Below are 15948 nucleotides of genomic sequence, written 5' to 3' on the forward strand. Positions count from 1 at the left end.
TGAGGAATAAAAACATGTTTATGTATAAAACTGCGTTTTAGTTCACAACAAATTCCTCGTATGTGTAAAATTGTACTTGGCAATAAAGCTTTTTCTGATTCTGATTCTGTTGACTTTGACTCAAATCTTTAAATGAAACGTTAGCTGTAATTGAATAAGATGGATGATTAAAATGAAACAGTGAAAAGAGTGTCAGCGTGTGTGTGTGTGTGTGTGTGTGTGTGTGTGTCAGTAAACAGAAACCAGTCTGAGTTCTGACTCATCAGACGAGTTGCAGCCTGTCAGAACTCGCTGGTGTTCAGTCTGAAGTCGACGCCTCAACAACTTCTTCACTCTTTAAACTGAAATCAAACTTTTCAAACATCCACAAAACTCACCGATCAGTACGTTTGATTATTAATCAAGTTCTGGTTCTGGTTCCTCTGTGGTCACGGAGGCTTCAGAAACAACATGTTGGGTTAATCAACTTTATTAACAAACTGAAGATATTGATATTGATTTTGATATTAACGCCCTGAGATGATTCAAACAACACTAACTAACACATTAACTTCATATTTACAGCTGGAGACAAACAGAACAGTTCATAAATAATTAAACACAATAGAACCCAACACACTGTAACAACATGCAACACACACTCATTAATATGACGACTCAGAAGCTCCTCAGCAAACAACTCAACTTGGCTTGTTTCATTTCCACTCCCACCAACACTGAAGCACTGATAACACTCCTGCTGCTGAGGAAGAGGAGGAGTCTTCAGCTTCTGAAGGACAAAATATCAAAACCACTGAAATAAAAACAACAAAAAACTGAGAGAAACAGCAGAGGAATAAACGGACATGTCAGACAGCAGCTGACCATGAGGTCATCAGTTGTGGTGATGATGTCATATTGGTTTGGTGGTGCTGTTGTACACGAGCGTGTCCTGCTCCGACAGCGTCACGTGGGCGGGGCCTGTGGCAACGGGCCTATGGGAGCGCTTCTTCCTGGACTTGAGGAAGCAGTAGGTGAGGATCGCCAACAGAGCCAAGATGGCCACCGACAGGAAGACAGCCAGAGCTATGTTACCTGAGGAGGAAACAGCAAGGTCACTTCCTGTAGGCCGACTTGTGTATGAAGTGTAAGTAAAGTTCAGTGTGAAGGTAAAGTTCTCACCTGAGTCGCTCTCCTCCTCCGTCTCAAAACGATCAAACAACCCTTTGAAAAACACATTGTTCTCTGCTCTCACACACACACACACACACACACACACACACACACACACACACACACACACACACACACACACAGTGTGAGTAGAAACAGGAAGTAGTGATGTGTGCTGCTGTAATGAATTAGCCTTTAAGCTAACTTTAGTTATTGAATATAATGAAGATGGAGCAGATCAAACAACACAGTACTGCCCAGTACTAATACTGTGTGTGTGTGTGTGTGTGTGTGTGTGTGTGTGTGTGTGTGTGTGTGGTACCGGTGACTCCGCGGCACGCCTCTCTGCATGTCTCCTGGTCCTCGAAGTTGTTGGCGTTGGCCTCACAGCCGCCGAAGGTGAAGGTGAAGCATTTCTTATTCATTGGGTCGTAGTACCAGCGGGGGAAGCTGGCCCGACACGGTCCGGTGTGGGGGGGCTCCGCACACCGAGCTGTGTGTGTGTGTGTGTGGAGGGGGGGATTGGTAATTGTTAGCATGTTGGCATGTTAGCATCCAGAGCTAACAGGTGCTCAGAGATGAAGAGATTTAACAGCTGACCTTTCTTCAGGTTCACATCGATGTTCAACAGGCGGGTGAGGGTCTGATTCACTGAGGAGGAGGAGGAGGAGGAGGAAGATCAGTGCTGGAGGATGTGTGTGTGTGTGTGTGTGCGCGCGCGCGTGTGTGTATGTGTGTGTTACATTTGGTGCAGTGGAGCTCGTCCGACCCGTCGCTGCAGTGCTTCACGCCGTCACACTCCAGACTTCTGTCCACACAGCAGCCGTTATCACAGATCAGCTGAGCAGGAGCACAAGCCACATCACACTCCTCTGAAAACACACACACACACACACACACACACACACACACACACACACACACACACACACACACACTCTTATCTTGCACATCCTACACATGTTACTGAGCTGATATGAAGTGGTGCATTATGGGACTGACCACCATCAGGCAGGATGCTCCTCTCTGTTGACACTGTGGACAAAAAGACAACATCATCTATAGAGATACAACAGGTGTGTGTGTGTGTGTGTGTGTGCGTGTGTGTGTGTGTGTGTGTGTGTGTGTGTGTGTGTGTGTGTGTGTGTGTGTGTGTGTGTGTGTATGTGTGCGTGTGCTACCTGTGACTCCGCTGCAGGCAGACACACACTCGTTCTTGGACAGGAAGTTGTTGTCGTTTGGATTACAGCCTCCAAACACAAACTGCTCACACTCGCCCGTGCCGGCATCGTAATGCCAGCGAGGAAAGGCGGCGCGACACGGGCCGACCTTCACTGGAGCCCGACAGAACACTGAGAGAGAGGAGACGGTCAGGACCAGACTCACGGGTCACACACACAACAGAACCACTGATGGAGGTCAGGAGACCCGGCTGAAAGCTCCCAACATGTTTGTATCAAAACATTTTATAGAAATCATATTTATTCATCACTTTTACGGCGAGCTGAGACTTGGTGATGTCATCACCTCGTTCTGTCTGAGAATATTACACCAGAAACAATCTGAACAAGTCCTGCTTGATTTTCTTTCAGTCAATAAACAATCAGTGAACTGATCAGCTGATCGATGGCTGCAGCTCGTTCAGATGATGAAGACGTGATGACGGAGCTGCCGGTGCTGATGAAGCTGCTCCACAGCTTCATATAATATCTGATAATAATGTGATATGTGTTCAGTAAATGTAGCAGAGCAGAAATATAAAGTACAATTATTAGACGACTCAAATTGTCAACATCAAAAATCTAAAAATAAATTAGCCAATAAATTAATCAATATTAAAATATTCAAATAAAATGAGTCACATTTTTAAACTATATATATATTAAAACTACATTTTATTATTTTCTGATCATTATCAATGACACACTGATGTTTCATTTATATTTATATTGATTCTTTATTTAGTTTCAGTCGTCTGTATGTTCGTTTCTCTGGGTAAAAACACACACATGCACACACGCGCGCACACACACACACAATCACAACGTCAGTGTGGACATTATTCTCCCACAATGCACTGCACACAGACCCTGGAACGTGCTGTCTACAACCAACTGTTCCTCTCTCACAGAACCACCTCCTTGACCCAAATGAGTCAGGCTTCAGGACCGCTCACTCCACTGAGACGGGCCTCCTCACTGAGTCTCTCTGTTCCTCCAGAACCTCGTCCCACTCGTCAGTCCTCGTTCTCCTCGACTTCTCTTCTGTGTTTGACAGTCAACCATCAAATCCTCCTCTCCACTCTGACTGAACACTGCTGACTCAGCTCTAACCTGGTTCACATCATACCTGACAAACTGCACCTGGAATGGCTCCTGGTGTCCATCAAGGCCCAGTATCAGGACCGGTTCTGTGTTCACTATACACTAGATCACTGGGCTCTGCAGTCACATCTCATGGATTCTCTGACCACTGTTCTGCTGACGACACCAGCTGTTCCTCTCTTTCCCCTCATCCTCCTCCAACAGCCACGTTGTGACGCTCATCTCTGAATGTCTGCATCATCTCTGCTTGGACAGCTGCTCATCACCTCAAACTCAACCTGAGTAAACCTGAACTCCTCTTCATCCTGGGGACAGACTGTCCTCACATGGACCTGTCAGTCACTGTCCAGGACGTCACAGTATCACCTTCATCGATGGTGAGGAACCTGGGCGTAATCCTCGACGGACTGTCCTGCACCCCCAACATCACTGCTGAGGCCCGATCCTGCAGATTTGTCCTCTATAACATCTGGTTTTTCCTCAGGAGGGATGCAGCCCAGCTCCTGGTCCAAGCTCTGGTCATCTCCCTCCTGGACTATAGTAACTCCTGCTTGGCTGGACTCTCAGCCTCTGAGACTAAACCACTGCAGTGTATCCAGAACGCTGCAGCAGCTCATTTACAATCTACCCAAATTCTCCCATGTGACCCGCCTCCTCCGTGACCTCCACTGACTTCCTGTTGTGGCCCGCATCTGATTCCAGATGATGGTGCTGGACTTAAAGGCCATCAACAGAACTGCACCGTCTTCCTCCAAACCCTGGTCAGACCACGCGGCCCAGAGAGAACACTTCACTCTTCTACATCAGCGGGCCGGCTGGTACCACCATCACTGAGAGCAAACAAAGCTGCTCAGAGAAGTCACGACTCTTCTCTGTTCTGGAGCCTCAGAGGTGGAACAAACTCCCGACTAACGTCAGGACAGCAGAGTCTCTCTGTCTGCAGCAGGAGACTCAAGTCTCATTTGACTCCTCCTTCACCTCGACCCCACAGAGCATGACCTAAATGTACGTGGATATGTACTGCTCACAGTTCTGACGGTACACACTGTACTGCTAAGAGTTCTGACACTCCTCTGTCTTCATGCACATTAACCCACAGCACAGGGTGTGTCTGGTTACCATGGTGACACAGTATTCCCACAGTGTGAGTACTTCAAACGGTCACATGTTGCTCAACAGATTTACAACCTGAAACTGACATGAGGCCTCAGGGTGTGTGTGTGTGTGTGTGTGTGTGTGTGTGTGTGTGTGTGTGTGTGTGTGTGTGTGTGTGTGTCAGGTATTCCAGTCCGACCAGTTTGAGAGGAGCTGGATCATCTGTGAGAAAACACTGAACACGAACACTCCACTGATTTTGTTCAATCTGATCAATAAACTGTCAATAAAGTGGACTACATTTCCCATAACCACTCACAGCTGGATTGCTCCGGGCTGAGGACGAGGACAGTGACCTTGGTGGCGTGTGATTGGCTGTTGGAGTCGGTGACAGTCAGCTGAAAGACGTACTTGCCGGGCTGCAGGTTGGAAAGTCTCACCTGGTCCGGTAGATTTGTCTTCTGCAGAACCACATCCAGAAAAAACTTGATTTAGGACTTTGTTGACATGGAAGGACATGCAGGATGAATTCATCTCAGCCCCGCCCCCCATGACTCAGCAGGTCTTACCTCCATCTTGACGCCATCAGGTCCACTCTGCAGACTCCACTGGTAGTTGGTGATGCGGGCGTCGCCCAGCGCCATGCTCTCGACGCCGCTGAGCAGCACCGTCTTCCCAGGCTGGATGACCACATCACGACCTGCGATGGCGATGGGCGGAGCCTGGTCACCTGGAGACACAGTGATGTCACATATTTCTTTAATGATGTCTTTAATGATATCTTTAAGTGTTCAAAGTGTTTCAGGGTGTGATGACGGTGTGTGACATGATGTCACAGTGGTGTCACAGTGATGTAACAGTGATGTCATCAAGGTGATCAGCCCGTTACACCTGAGCAGTCTGTAAAATCACACTTCTTCTGTCTCAGCTGCTTCTAACTTCTCTCCTCAACACTAAACTCTGCACAGACTAGGTGGTTGTGGGCGTGGCTACAGAGTGTCAGACACCTGGGCACCTGTGTACAGGTTCAGGGTGATGAAGATGAGACAGGACGAAGAGACCAGCTGCATGTTTCCAGTTTATACACCCAGCGAGTCCGGCTGAGTCCAGGTGTGTAGCTGACTCAGCTGGACGGTGATGTGTCATCCAACACCTGCTCACAGTACTACAGCAGTAGTACTGTAGTACTGCTGTAGTATCAGAGAGTACTTCTACTGTAAAAAACTGATTGATACTGATATTGATAGATATTGATATTGATCCAGTACTCAGTCCAGGTGGTTGTGGACTCACCTCGTGGTCCCTGCAGGTGTTTCAGGTAAACAGAATTCCGGATGTAGCTTCGGTACCCGACCTTGTTCACGAACCTGCACACGAAGCGGTTCCTGTGCACGCAGTTGAAGAGGACGCACGTGCAGTTTCCGTTGACGCGCGGCTCCAGAAGCGCCAGGTTGCAGCGCGAATCCTCGCAGCACGCGCGCTCACACTCCTCCTCCAACTGCACATGCGCAGTGGCCACCATCGCCGCTCCCGCCTTCACTGCGTCCTCAGCGTCCAGTACGAAGTTCTCCTGACCGGAGCGGAAAGTTCCGCTGCCGCAGACCGCGTCCTCTTCCGCTGAGGCGGCAGGCCGCATCAGCGGCAGGAGGAGGAGGAGGAGGAGGAGGGGGGAGGAAGAGGAGGAAGAGGAGGATGAAGGCATTGTCAGCTGATTGTAGCAGGAAGGACACAGCTCACCGCCTCCTGACGCGTCTCCGCTCGGACAGTCTCAGTGTCGGCGCAAGAACCGGAAGCGCTTCTAGTCCCGATCAATCGATAATCAATAAAAAGCTTGACGGTGACAGACAGTGAGGACAGTCCGCTGTGTTGTCCTCCGCCGCTCAGGTGTGTCTCACCAGCTCACAAACAGGAAGCAGCCAGACACTCCTCTGACGGGCCAATTACACCGACACAGCGCTGACGTCACTCAGGTGTGGCGACACCGCACAGAGCCGGAAACACTGAATTATTCATGAAGTGACTTCATTTATTATTAATCAATGATAAACTGATTATCAAGCAAAGAGTGCTGACTGATCAATAATTTAACCGATAATTAATGTCACACATGTGTGTGTGAGTGTTTAATGTGTGTGTGTGTGTGTGTGTGTGTTTAATGTGTGTGTGTGTGTGTTTAATGTGTGTGTGTGTGTGTGTGTGTGTGTTTAATGTGTGTGTGTGTGTGTGTTTAATGTGTGTGTGTGTGTGTTTAATGTGTGTGTGTGTGTGTGTGTGTGTTTAATGTGTGTGTGTGTGTGTTTAATGTGTGTGTGTGTGTGTGTGTGTGTGTGTGTTTAATGTGTGTGTGTGTGTGTGTTTAATGTGTGTGTGTGTGTGTGTTTAATGTGTGTGTGTGTGTGTCCAGCAAAGCGGGATCGTCACAGCAGCCAGAGGACAGAAATATTGTAATAAACAATAATAATCAACATTGTATATAAACAATGTTTTACACTGTGTTGTTGAATAGTAATAAAGTAGAACAGTTGTAAGTTTGGGACGCTGCCCTCACAGTGCTCACTGAAATATGCCAAACAAGTAAATACTTTATTAAAATAAGTTGGATACTGACTGTACCGCTTTTCCTGAAACCGTAACTTGTTGTTTGGAAGATGCTGCGCCTCAGTGGCTGTTGGATCAGGCTGGTCCAGGACACTGCTGACTGTCCTCAAGAGCAAAGACAACTTAAACCCGTCAGCACCTGCATCTGCTCATATCAGTTCAGGAGACAGAAGAAATGTTTACATTGATTGTCAGCCATGTTAGTGTCTCATCATAGAACCATTTTCAGACCTCACCTGCAGCCTGGCGGTCCAGCTGCTGCTTCCTCAACCTGCACTACTTCTGTACTGGATTTCTGAGTTTCCTGAATGCATTTCAAAATAATGCATGAATGAATAACATATCATCTTTATATCCATTACACATATCAAACTTATAAGAAAGAACATTTGGGTAACATTTAAAGAATAACATCTTGATACCTTTAATTATGCAAATCCAACATTTCTTTTCAAACTCTTCCACACAGCGCGTGTTCTTTACGCGATGTGACAGAGGAGCTTTGATACCTTCATGTGCTGAGCGTGTGACGACCCTTCAGCCAATCAGATGGCAGCATATCAAACGTGTTGCTCTGCAGGTGACGCTGAAGACTGCGATGAGTGGGCACATCGGAAAAATAGTTCTCTACATGCTTAATACTACAAATGAGTTATATTCAATGCATTATGTAAAAAAAAAAAAAAGTTAGATGAAACTATATCAAAATATTGGTAGGGACAACTCTGTCTTTCCCAAACTTTGGTTGTGACTTGTCCCAATGCCAACTTGCGCTCTTGGTATGATGGGTACCGGTGGACTCCAAAAGGTCCAAAACGGGTTCCTAAACACCTCCTGGAGGAACAAATTTGGCCCTGACACTCACAATAAAATTTCACGTCTGACCCAACCCGAACTCAAGGACTAGGTATGTGAAATTGTCCAGTTCATGCTAAAACAGAGAAATGGGTTCTTTTATGACATGATGCACATGCCAGGACTACTGGGAGCAGAACTGGTTCTACAGTCTGACAGCAGCAGCAAGAACCTGCGGTACCTCTCCTTCACACACTTGGACCTGCGGTACCTCTCCTTCACACACTTGGACCTGCGGTACCTCTCCTTCACACACTTGGACCTGCGGTACCCCTCCTTCACACACTTGGACCTGCGTACCTCTCCTTCACACACTTGGACCTGCGGTACCTCTCCTTCACACACTTGGACCTGCGGTACCTCTCCTTCACACACTTGGACCTGCGGTACCTTTCCTTCACACACTTGGACCTGCGGTACCTCTCCTTCACACACTTGGACCTGCGGTACCCCTCCTTCACACACTTGGACCTGCGTACCTCTCCTTCACACACTTGGACCTGCGTACCTCTCCTTCACACACTTGGACCTGCGGTACCTCTCCTTCACACACTTGGACCTGCGGTACCTCTCCTTCACACACTTGGACCTGCGGTACCTCTCCTTCACACACTTGGACCTGCGGTACCTCTCCTTCATATACTCATTATTATGTGTTGAGATTTGGCAGAATGTGTTTCAGCTCGCCTATGAAGCAGGTTAATAAAGATTATTTTTATCATTAGTATTCTTAAAGTTGAGATACAGTATGGGGAAGTGACGGTGCGTTTACTGACCACTGTACCCACCCAATAACTGGAAACCAGTCATGTAACGTCTGATATCAGCTGATCTGTTGAACACGATGTGAGTGTGAAACCACAGCGGCTGGTTTCTGATCACAGTCATCTAAGAAACAGAAGTCTCTTCTTATCTGAGTCCAGCACCCTGACCAACACCTCCACATATGACCAGTTTGACCTGTAACTGACTGTGTTACAGGATCTCATCATGCCACTGATGCATTCACACTTCACACCAGGAGTGTCAGACTCATGTTCACCCTAAATCAAAGTCACGGACGTAACTTGACTGTGTCAGTGGAACTGTAACGACTCGGGTCTACAGGTGAAGCTTGTGAGTGGTGTGAAGGGTTCATGCTGCGTATTTGACCGGGCCGTCGAGAGAGATCAGCGAGACATGGTGGGAAGCTGAGAATATTTCAACTCGTAAAGACTGAGGGTGACTCGACACACATCAGGCTGCTGATCCGTCTGAAATGATCGATTATCAATGATCACCCTGCTGTAACATTTACTTTACATGCATCAGCTGAAAGATTGAAAGTGTAGCTTTTAAAACAGAATCCATCTTTAAACCAGTTTATATGATTCAGACTGGTTTCAGGATTTAAGATCTAAAGTTTCATCGTGTGATCGACGGTTATCAGAACATGACCAAATATGGAGATGTTTATCAGCAAGGTGATGACATCACTGCCACGATATCAGCATTTCTTCTGTGTTCTTCCTCATTCTAACGTCCCGCCTCTTCTTCTTCTCTTGTCTTTATAAAGACCTGCCGACTGATCGTCCTCAGTGACGCCTCCACCTCTCTGACAGACACCACCGATCGTCCTCCACCTGAGCAGGTGAACTTCCACCACCAGCTGTTTGTTCATATTATCTGCTCTCTCTGTGCTGCAGTTTCCATCCTGCTGGTTCTGCGTCTGTTTCAGTTGTAGAGACGATCCAACTGGAAACAGCAGCGAAGGTAAAAACTGTAACATCAGTGTTTGATCAGCCTGTTAGATCCTTCTGATCAACTGTGAGGTCATCGAGGGTTAAACACCACAGAAGAAGAACCGACTGATGAACTGTTATAGTGTTCATGTAGTGTCTGATGATCCGATGTTCTGATGTTTTGATGTTCTGATGATTCGATGTTCTGATGTTCTGATGATTCGATGTTCTGATGTTCTGATGATTCAATGTTCTGATGTTCTGATGATCCGATGTTCTGATGTTCTGATGTTCTGATGATCCGATGTTCTGATGATTCGATGTTCTGATGATTCGATGTTCTGATGTTCTGATGATCCGATGTTCTGATGATTCGATGTTCTGATGTTCTGATGATCCGATGTTCTGATGTTCTGATGATTCGATGTTCTGATGTTTTGATGTTCTGATGTTCTGATGTTCTGATGATCCGATGTTCTGATGTTTTGATGTTCTGATGTTCTGATGATCCGATGTTCTGATGTTTTGATGTTCTGATGTTCTGATGATCCGATGTTCTGATGTTTTGATGTTCTGATGATCCGATGATTCGATGTTCTGATGTTCTGATGATTCAATGTTCTGATGTTCTGATGATTCGATGTTCTGATGTTCTGATGATTCGATGTTCTGATGTTCTGATGATTCAATGTTCTGATGTTCTGATGATCCAATGTTCTGATGTTCTGATGATCCGATGTTCTGATGATCCGATGTTCTGATGTTCTGATGTTCTGATGATTCGATGTTCTGATGTTCTGATGATTCAATGTTCTGATGTTCTGATGATTCGATGTTCTGATGTTCTGATGTTCTGGTGATCCGATGTTCTGATGTTCTGATGTTTTGATGTTCTGATGATCCGATGTTCTGATGTTTCGATGTTCTGATGTTCTGATGATTCGATGTTCTGATGTTCTGATGATTCAATGTTCTGATGTTCTGATGATTCGATGTTCTGATGTTCTGATGATTCGATGTTCTGATGTTCTGATGATTCAATGTTCTGATGTTCTGATGTTCTGATGTTCTGATGATCCGATGTTCTGATGTTCTGATGATCCGATGTTCTGATGTTCTGATGTTCTGATGATTCGATGTTCTGATGTTCTGATGATTCAATGTTCTGATGTTCTGATGATTCGATGTTTTGATGTTCTGATGTTCTGGTGATCCGATGTTCTGATGTTCTGATGTTCTGATGATTCGATGTTTTGATGTTCTGATGATTCGATGTTCTGATGATTCGATGTTCTGATGTTCTGATGTTCTGATGTTCTGATGATTCAATGTTCTGATGTTCTGATGATTCGATGTTCTGATGTTCTGATGATCCGATGTTCTGATGATTCGATGTTCTGATGATTCGATGTTCTGATGATCCGATGTTCTGATGTTCTGATGATCCGATGTTCTGATGATTCGATGTTCTGATGTTCTGATGATCCGATGTTCTGATGTTCTGATGATTCGATGTTCTGATGTTTTGATGTTCTGATGTTCTGATGTTCTGATGATCCGATGTTCTGATGTTCTGATGTTCTGATGATCCGATGTTCTGATGTTTTGATGTTCTGATGTTCTGATGATCCGATGTTTTGATGTTCTGATGTTCTGATGATTCGATGTTCTGATGTTCTGATGATTCGATGTTCTGATGTTCTGATGATTCAATGTTCTGATGTTCTGATGATCCAATGTTCTGATGTTCTGATGATCCGATGTTCTGATGTTCTGATGTTCTGATGATTCGATGTTCTGATGTTCTGATGATTCAATGTTCTGATGTTCTGATGATTCGATGTTCTGATGTTCTGATGTTCTGGTGATCCGATGTTCTGATGTTCTGATGTTCTGATGATTCGATGTTCTGATGTTTTGATGTTCTGATGTTCTGATGATCCGATGTTCTGATGTTTTGATGTTCTGATGTTTTGATGTTCTGATGTTCTGATGATCCGATGTTCTGATGTTTTGATGTTCTGATGTTCTGATGATCCGATGTTCTGATGTTCTGATGTTCTGATGATCTGATGTTCTGATGATTCGATGTTCTGATGTTTTGATGTTCTGATGTTCTGATGATCCGATGTTCTGATGTTTTGATGTTCTGATGTTTTGATGTTCTGATGTTTTGATGTTCTGATGATTCGATGTTCTGATGTTCTGATGATTCGATGTTCTGATGATTCAATGTTCTGATGTTCTGATGATCCGATGTTCTGATGTTTTGATGTTCTGGATGTTCTGATGATCCGATGTTCTGATGTTTTGATGTTCTGATGTTCTGATGTTCTGATGATCCGATGTTCTGATGATTCGATGTTCTGATGATTCGATGTTCTGATGTTCTGATGTTCTGATGTTCTGATGATCCGATGTTCTGATGTTCTGATGATCCGATGTTCTGATGTTTTGATGTTCTGATGTTTTGATGTTCTGATGATTCGATGTTCTGATGATTCAATGTTCTGATGTTCTGATGATCCGATGTTCTGATGTTTTGATGTTCTGGATGTTCTGATGATCCGATGTTCTGATGTTCTGATGTTTTGATGTTCTGATGTTCTGATGTTCTGATGATCCGATGTTCTGATGATTCGATGTTCTGATGATTCGATGTTCTGATGTTCTGATGATCCGATGTTCTGATGTTCTGATGATCCGATGTTCTGATGATTCGATGTTCTGATGTTCACCCTGCCTGCTGTGCAGATGAATCCTCGTCCCTGGATGACGCTGGCGTTCCTGCTGTTGGCTCGCTCCAGTTTGGGTGATGTGGACCAGAACTGGCTGACTGGTATCATCAGAGGAATCAGGACAGAGTGAGTTTAACCCAAATAACAAAAAACATGAGGAGCTGTGGTTGCTCTGATCGGTCGTGTCAGATCATGTTGGTGAAGAAAGATTGTTCAGTGTAAACGTCGTCTCTGTGTCACATCTTCTCAGCTGTTCGTGTTTTTGCATCTTTACCTTCAACAGGTACCAAATAAACGGACAGTTCTGTCTGGCTGCAAACATCCCAGTGAAACTCAAACCAAAAGACCTTCATCAAGTCCTCAAGAACGACCGCTACATAGGAAATGTTGAGGACACTCTTAACGACGGTGTTTACAAAGGCAACAATGTGGTCATTGCTAGACCTGCAGGACCGGTACATGCAGAACCTCAAGTTCTGACAAACTTACATGGATTGATCGGCGACACTCAGGATAAACTCCTGCTCATCTACTCCTACCTCTCCCCGTGTGACAAAAAGTGTACAGACCCAAAAAATAAATTCAACATCATCAAAACAATTAAAGAAAACGTCCTTCCGTATTGGAGAAATGTTGCCTTCGTGTTTACAAAAGTCTTTGATGACCCCGAATCTAGTTCTGGTCCTGACAAAATGGCCTTGAGAGAATCACTGGAACGGCTCGGGGATTCTGGGATCAATCTCCAAAACATTTTCCGCTGTGACAAAATAGGAGAAAACTTTCAGTGCCTTAGTTGCTCATCAGAGGGGTCAGTTTCAGACGTTTGTGTTGATAACAACTTTGTACCTGGACAGGGAGGAAGCAGCAGCTGGATCAGGGACAGAATCAACACCAGTCGAATCAGGGACAGAAGCAGCAGCAGGGGCCGATACAACACCGGTCCAAAGAAACAAAGGAACAGAACTCATAGAGTGAGCAGCAGCGGGGACCGATACAACACCGGTCCAAAGAAACAAAGGAACAGAACTCATAGAGTGAGCAGCAGCGGGGACCGATACAACACCGGTCCAAAGAAACAAAGGAACAGAACTCATAGAGTGAGCAGCAGCGGGGACCGATACAACACCGGTCCAAAGAAACAAAGGAACAGAACTCGTAGTTCAAGCAGCAGAGGTCCAAGTCCAAGAAGAAACCGCAGCAGCACTAAAAGAAGCAGTAGAAGAAGCAGTAGGAGCAGGATGAGGGGTTAGATGAGTTCTGGTTTCTGATATGATTCAGTTTTCAGAATTGGACCCAGCTGACTGAGACAGAGAGGTTCTTGATGCTTGATGACGCAGTTTTTTCCTGAGTTGCACAAGTCTGTAAATACCAAGATTCTGGATATTTCTATAGCTGCACCACTGATCTGTGTGACCTGTTGTTCTTCACGCTGATTAAAAACATGTGAAATCTTGTAAATGACCTTTATTATATTTACATGGATAGAAAATGTTGATTCCTCTGCTGGCGCTGACCCGTAGGTCAGCTGTCAGGACTCAGACCTGACGTGACTCTGGACCACCTCACTGATAAAGTTTTCAGAGGGCAGGTTCTGATGGTCCAGTGCAGCATGGTTGTGTTCCAGTGTGACAATCTGATTACAGCAGCTTGTTGAACCATCCCTGATGTAAAAGCTCTGACATCCTGACACACGTGACATAATGATCATATCTAATGATACCTGCCTGATCTCTGTGGACTCCTCGGTGCTCACGACAGTCATTTTATTCTGCATGTAAAGATGGAAACCTTCACTGTTCTGCTTGTTCACTCTAAACAAAGCCTCAGCACCAAACACCAAAGACCAGCTATCAATTATCAGTCAGTTATCAATACATTATTTTCTGCTGACTGGACAAAGAATGATGATTTAAACTGAACAGATTGTATTTGTTAATAAAGTCAACATGTCTGCAGACGATGTGCTGTTGTATCTGACTGAGCATCAGTTATTTTCTATCACACCAAGTCTTTTGTCTTTATGGCTTTATTCATCAGAGATGTTGCTAGAGATGAATATTATGATCCAAATTGTGTTGTGGTGAATTTGTTCTTTGTCTCTCACATGTTTTACTTTTGTTAACACTTTAATACGAGCAGCTTCTTCTAACTGCACAACACCGACTGTTCAAATGTCTAACATAGATTTATATTTCTATGAAACCACAGACTGTGTTGTGTCTCTGCTGTGAACCATCACGCAGCTTTATTCACTGAGTCTGAGACTTTTCAGTGGTCTGACCTGTGATTGGCTCATAGCGCCTGTAGCTCCGCCTCCAGCTGTCAGTCCTCCAGAGCTCCGCCTCTCTCTCTCTGAAGTCTCAGCAGCTCCTCCTGATTGGACAAAACATCAGCTCATTCAGATCATCTCTATGAGCGATGATGATGAGACAAAAGCCAAGCCCCGCCCACCTCGCAGTCCATCATCCATCAGCAGTGTTGATTGGTTGCTGTGTTGCATTCTGGTAGTTGTAGGACACCAAAGGAACATTTCTCTGTTTTCTCTGCTCATCAAACAACAAATTCAAAAGTGTTCACGTCTTCCTGCTGCAGAGACGCCTATACAGTGTGTGTGTGTGTTGTGTGTACAGTGTGTGAGTGTGTGTCATGTGTCTATAGAGTGTGTGTGTGTACAGAGATCAAGATGTTAATGTCAGTGAGACTGTTTGAATAAAGGATTAATTGTCTAATGAAGGAACGAGAGTCGACACACTTCATGATGAGGATGTTACAGCTGCTCAGGCAGCTCCTGGTGCATTCTGGGAGTCAAATGAGACTCTTAACTTTAATGAAGCTGTGTGAGGTTCCTTTGGTTGTTTCTCTGTCTATCAGGAGTCTATCAGGAGGGTTTTACTTTATAGGTGAACTGTTCCTTTAAATCCACATGGAACAAGAGAGGAAACACAACAATTAAACTGATAAACTAACTACAGGTGTGAGAAGAGACGAGCGCATCAGATCCATCCCGACTCCCTCTTCTCCTGATTATATTTATTACATTTATTATGTATTTAATGTATCAGTGTGAGTCCTGCAGAGACGTCAGATTTACAGCTGACGGAATGTTTACTGGGTTTTCTCCAGATGGACTTGAACTCACCACAGACAAAAACACGAGTCTTATGTGTTTTGTTATTATTATCATTATTATCATCATCATTATTATCATCATCATTATTATCATCATTATTATTCATACAACATGACCCTCGTTTACATTTCATCACTGAACGATCATCTCGTCTGTGGAGCAGAAACACAGCAGACTGAACAGATCCTGTAAAAACATTTCATTTCACACACACACACACACACACACACACACACACACACACACACACACACACACACACACACACACACGTTTACTTGCTGAAATGATTGACTGACAACTGATCAGAGACAGAAGTGATTGATCGATGATGT

General features: G+C 44.9%; 2 protein-coding genes and 1 long non-coding RNA gene across 3 annotated transcripts; 1 reads left to right on the plus strand and 2 right to left on the minus strand.

Annotated features, from left to right (window-relative positions):
• Positions 1–453: 453 nt before the first annotated feature.
• LOC119012770 (kunitz-type protease inhibitor 1-like) lies at positions 454–6527 on the minus strand. Its single transcript, XM_037086904.1, has 11 exons — positions 5865–6527; positions 5141–5301; positions 4891–5032; positions 2334–2504; positions 2155–2187; positions 1896–2024; positions 1753–1803; positions 1475–1645; positions 1162–1224; positions 865–1074; positions 454–769 (listed from the first exon to the last, which is right to left on the minus strand). The coding sequence occupies exons 1-10, from the start codon at positions 6271–6273 to the stop codon at positions 893–895; spliced, it is 1512 nt and encodes a 503-aa protein (XP_036942799.1). The 5' UTR covers positions 6274–6527; the 3' UTR covers positions 454–769; positions 865–892.
• LOC119012800 lies at positions 6442–14443 on the plus strand. The gene is made up of 4 exons (XM_037086959.1): positions 6442–6541; positions 9580–9654; positions 12476–12609; positions 12767–14443. The coding sequence occupies exons 3-4, from the start codon at positions 12476–12478 to the stop codon at positions 13731–13733; spliced, it is 1101 nt and encodes a 366-aa protein (XP_036942854.1). The 5' UTR covers positions 6442–6541; positions 9580–9654; the 3' UTR covers positions 13734–14443.
• On the minus strand, positions 7215–8260 carry LOC119012821. The gene is made up of 3 exons (XR_005072608.1): positions 7679–8260; positions 7406–7473; positions 7215–7314 (listed from the first exon to the last, which is right to left on the minus strand). It is a non-coding gene; the product is annotated as an uncharacterized LOC119012821 (long non-coding RNA).
• Positions 14444–15948: the final 1505 nt, after the last annotated feature.

Source organism: Acanthopagrus latus, chromosome 22, assembly GCF_904848185.1.
Source record: "Acanthopagrus latus isolate v.2019 chromosome 22, fAcaLat1.1, whole genome shotgun sequence".
Classification (NCBI taxonomy): domain Eukaryota; kingdom Metazoa; phylum Chordata; class Actinopteri; order Spariformes; family Sparidae; genus Acanthopagrus; species Acanthopagrus latus.

Bases quoted from the DNA above. Each gene is read 5' to 3' on its own strand.
- LOC119012800 (XM_037086959.1), top strand. From the start codon at position 12,476: ATGTTCACCCTGCCTGCTGTGCAGATGAATCCTCGTCCCTGGATGACG. The intron at 12,610-12,766 runs GTGAGTTTAACC...TACCTTCAACAG, and splicing joins ATCAGAGGAATCAGGACAGA to GTACCAAATAAACGGACAGT.
- LOC119012770 (XM_037086904.1), bottom strand. From the start codon at position 6,273: ATGCCTTCATCCTCCTCTTCCTCCTCTTCCTCCCCCCTCCTCCTCCTC. The intron at 5,033-5,140 runs GTAAGACCTGCT...GTGGTTCTGCAG, and splicing joins CTGATGGCGTCAAGATGGAG to AAGACAAATCTACCGGACCA. The intron at 1,225-1,474 runs GTACCACACACA...GTGTGAGAGCAG, and splicing joins GGCGTGCCGCGGAGTCACCG to AGAACAATGTGTTTTTCAAA.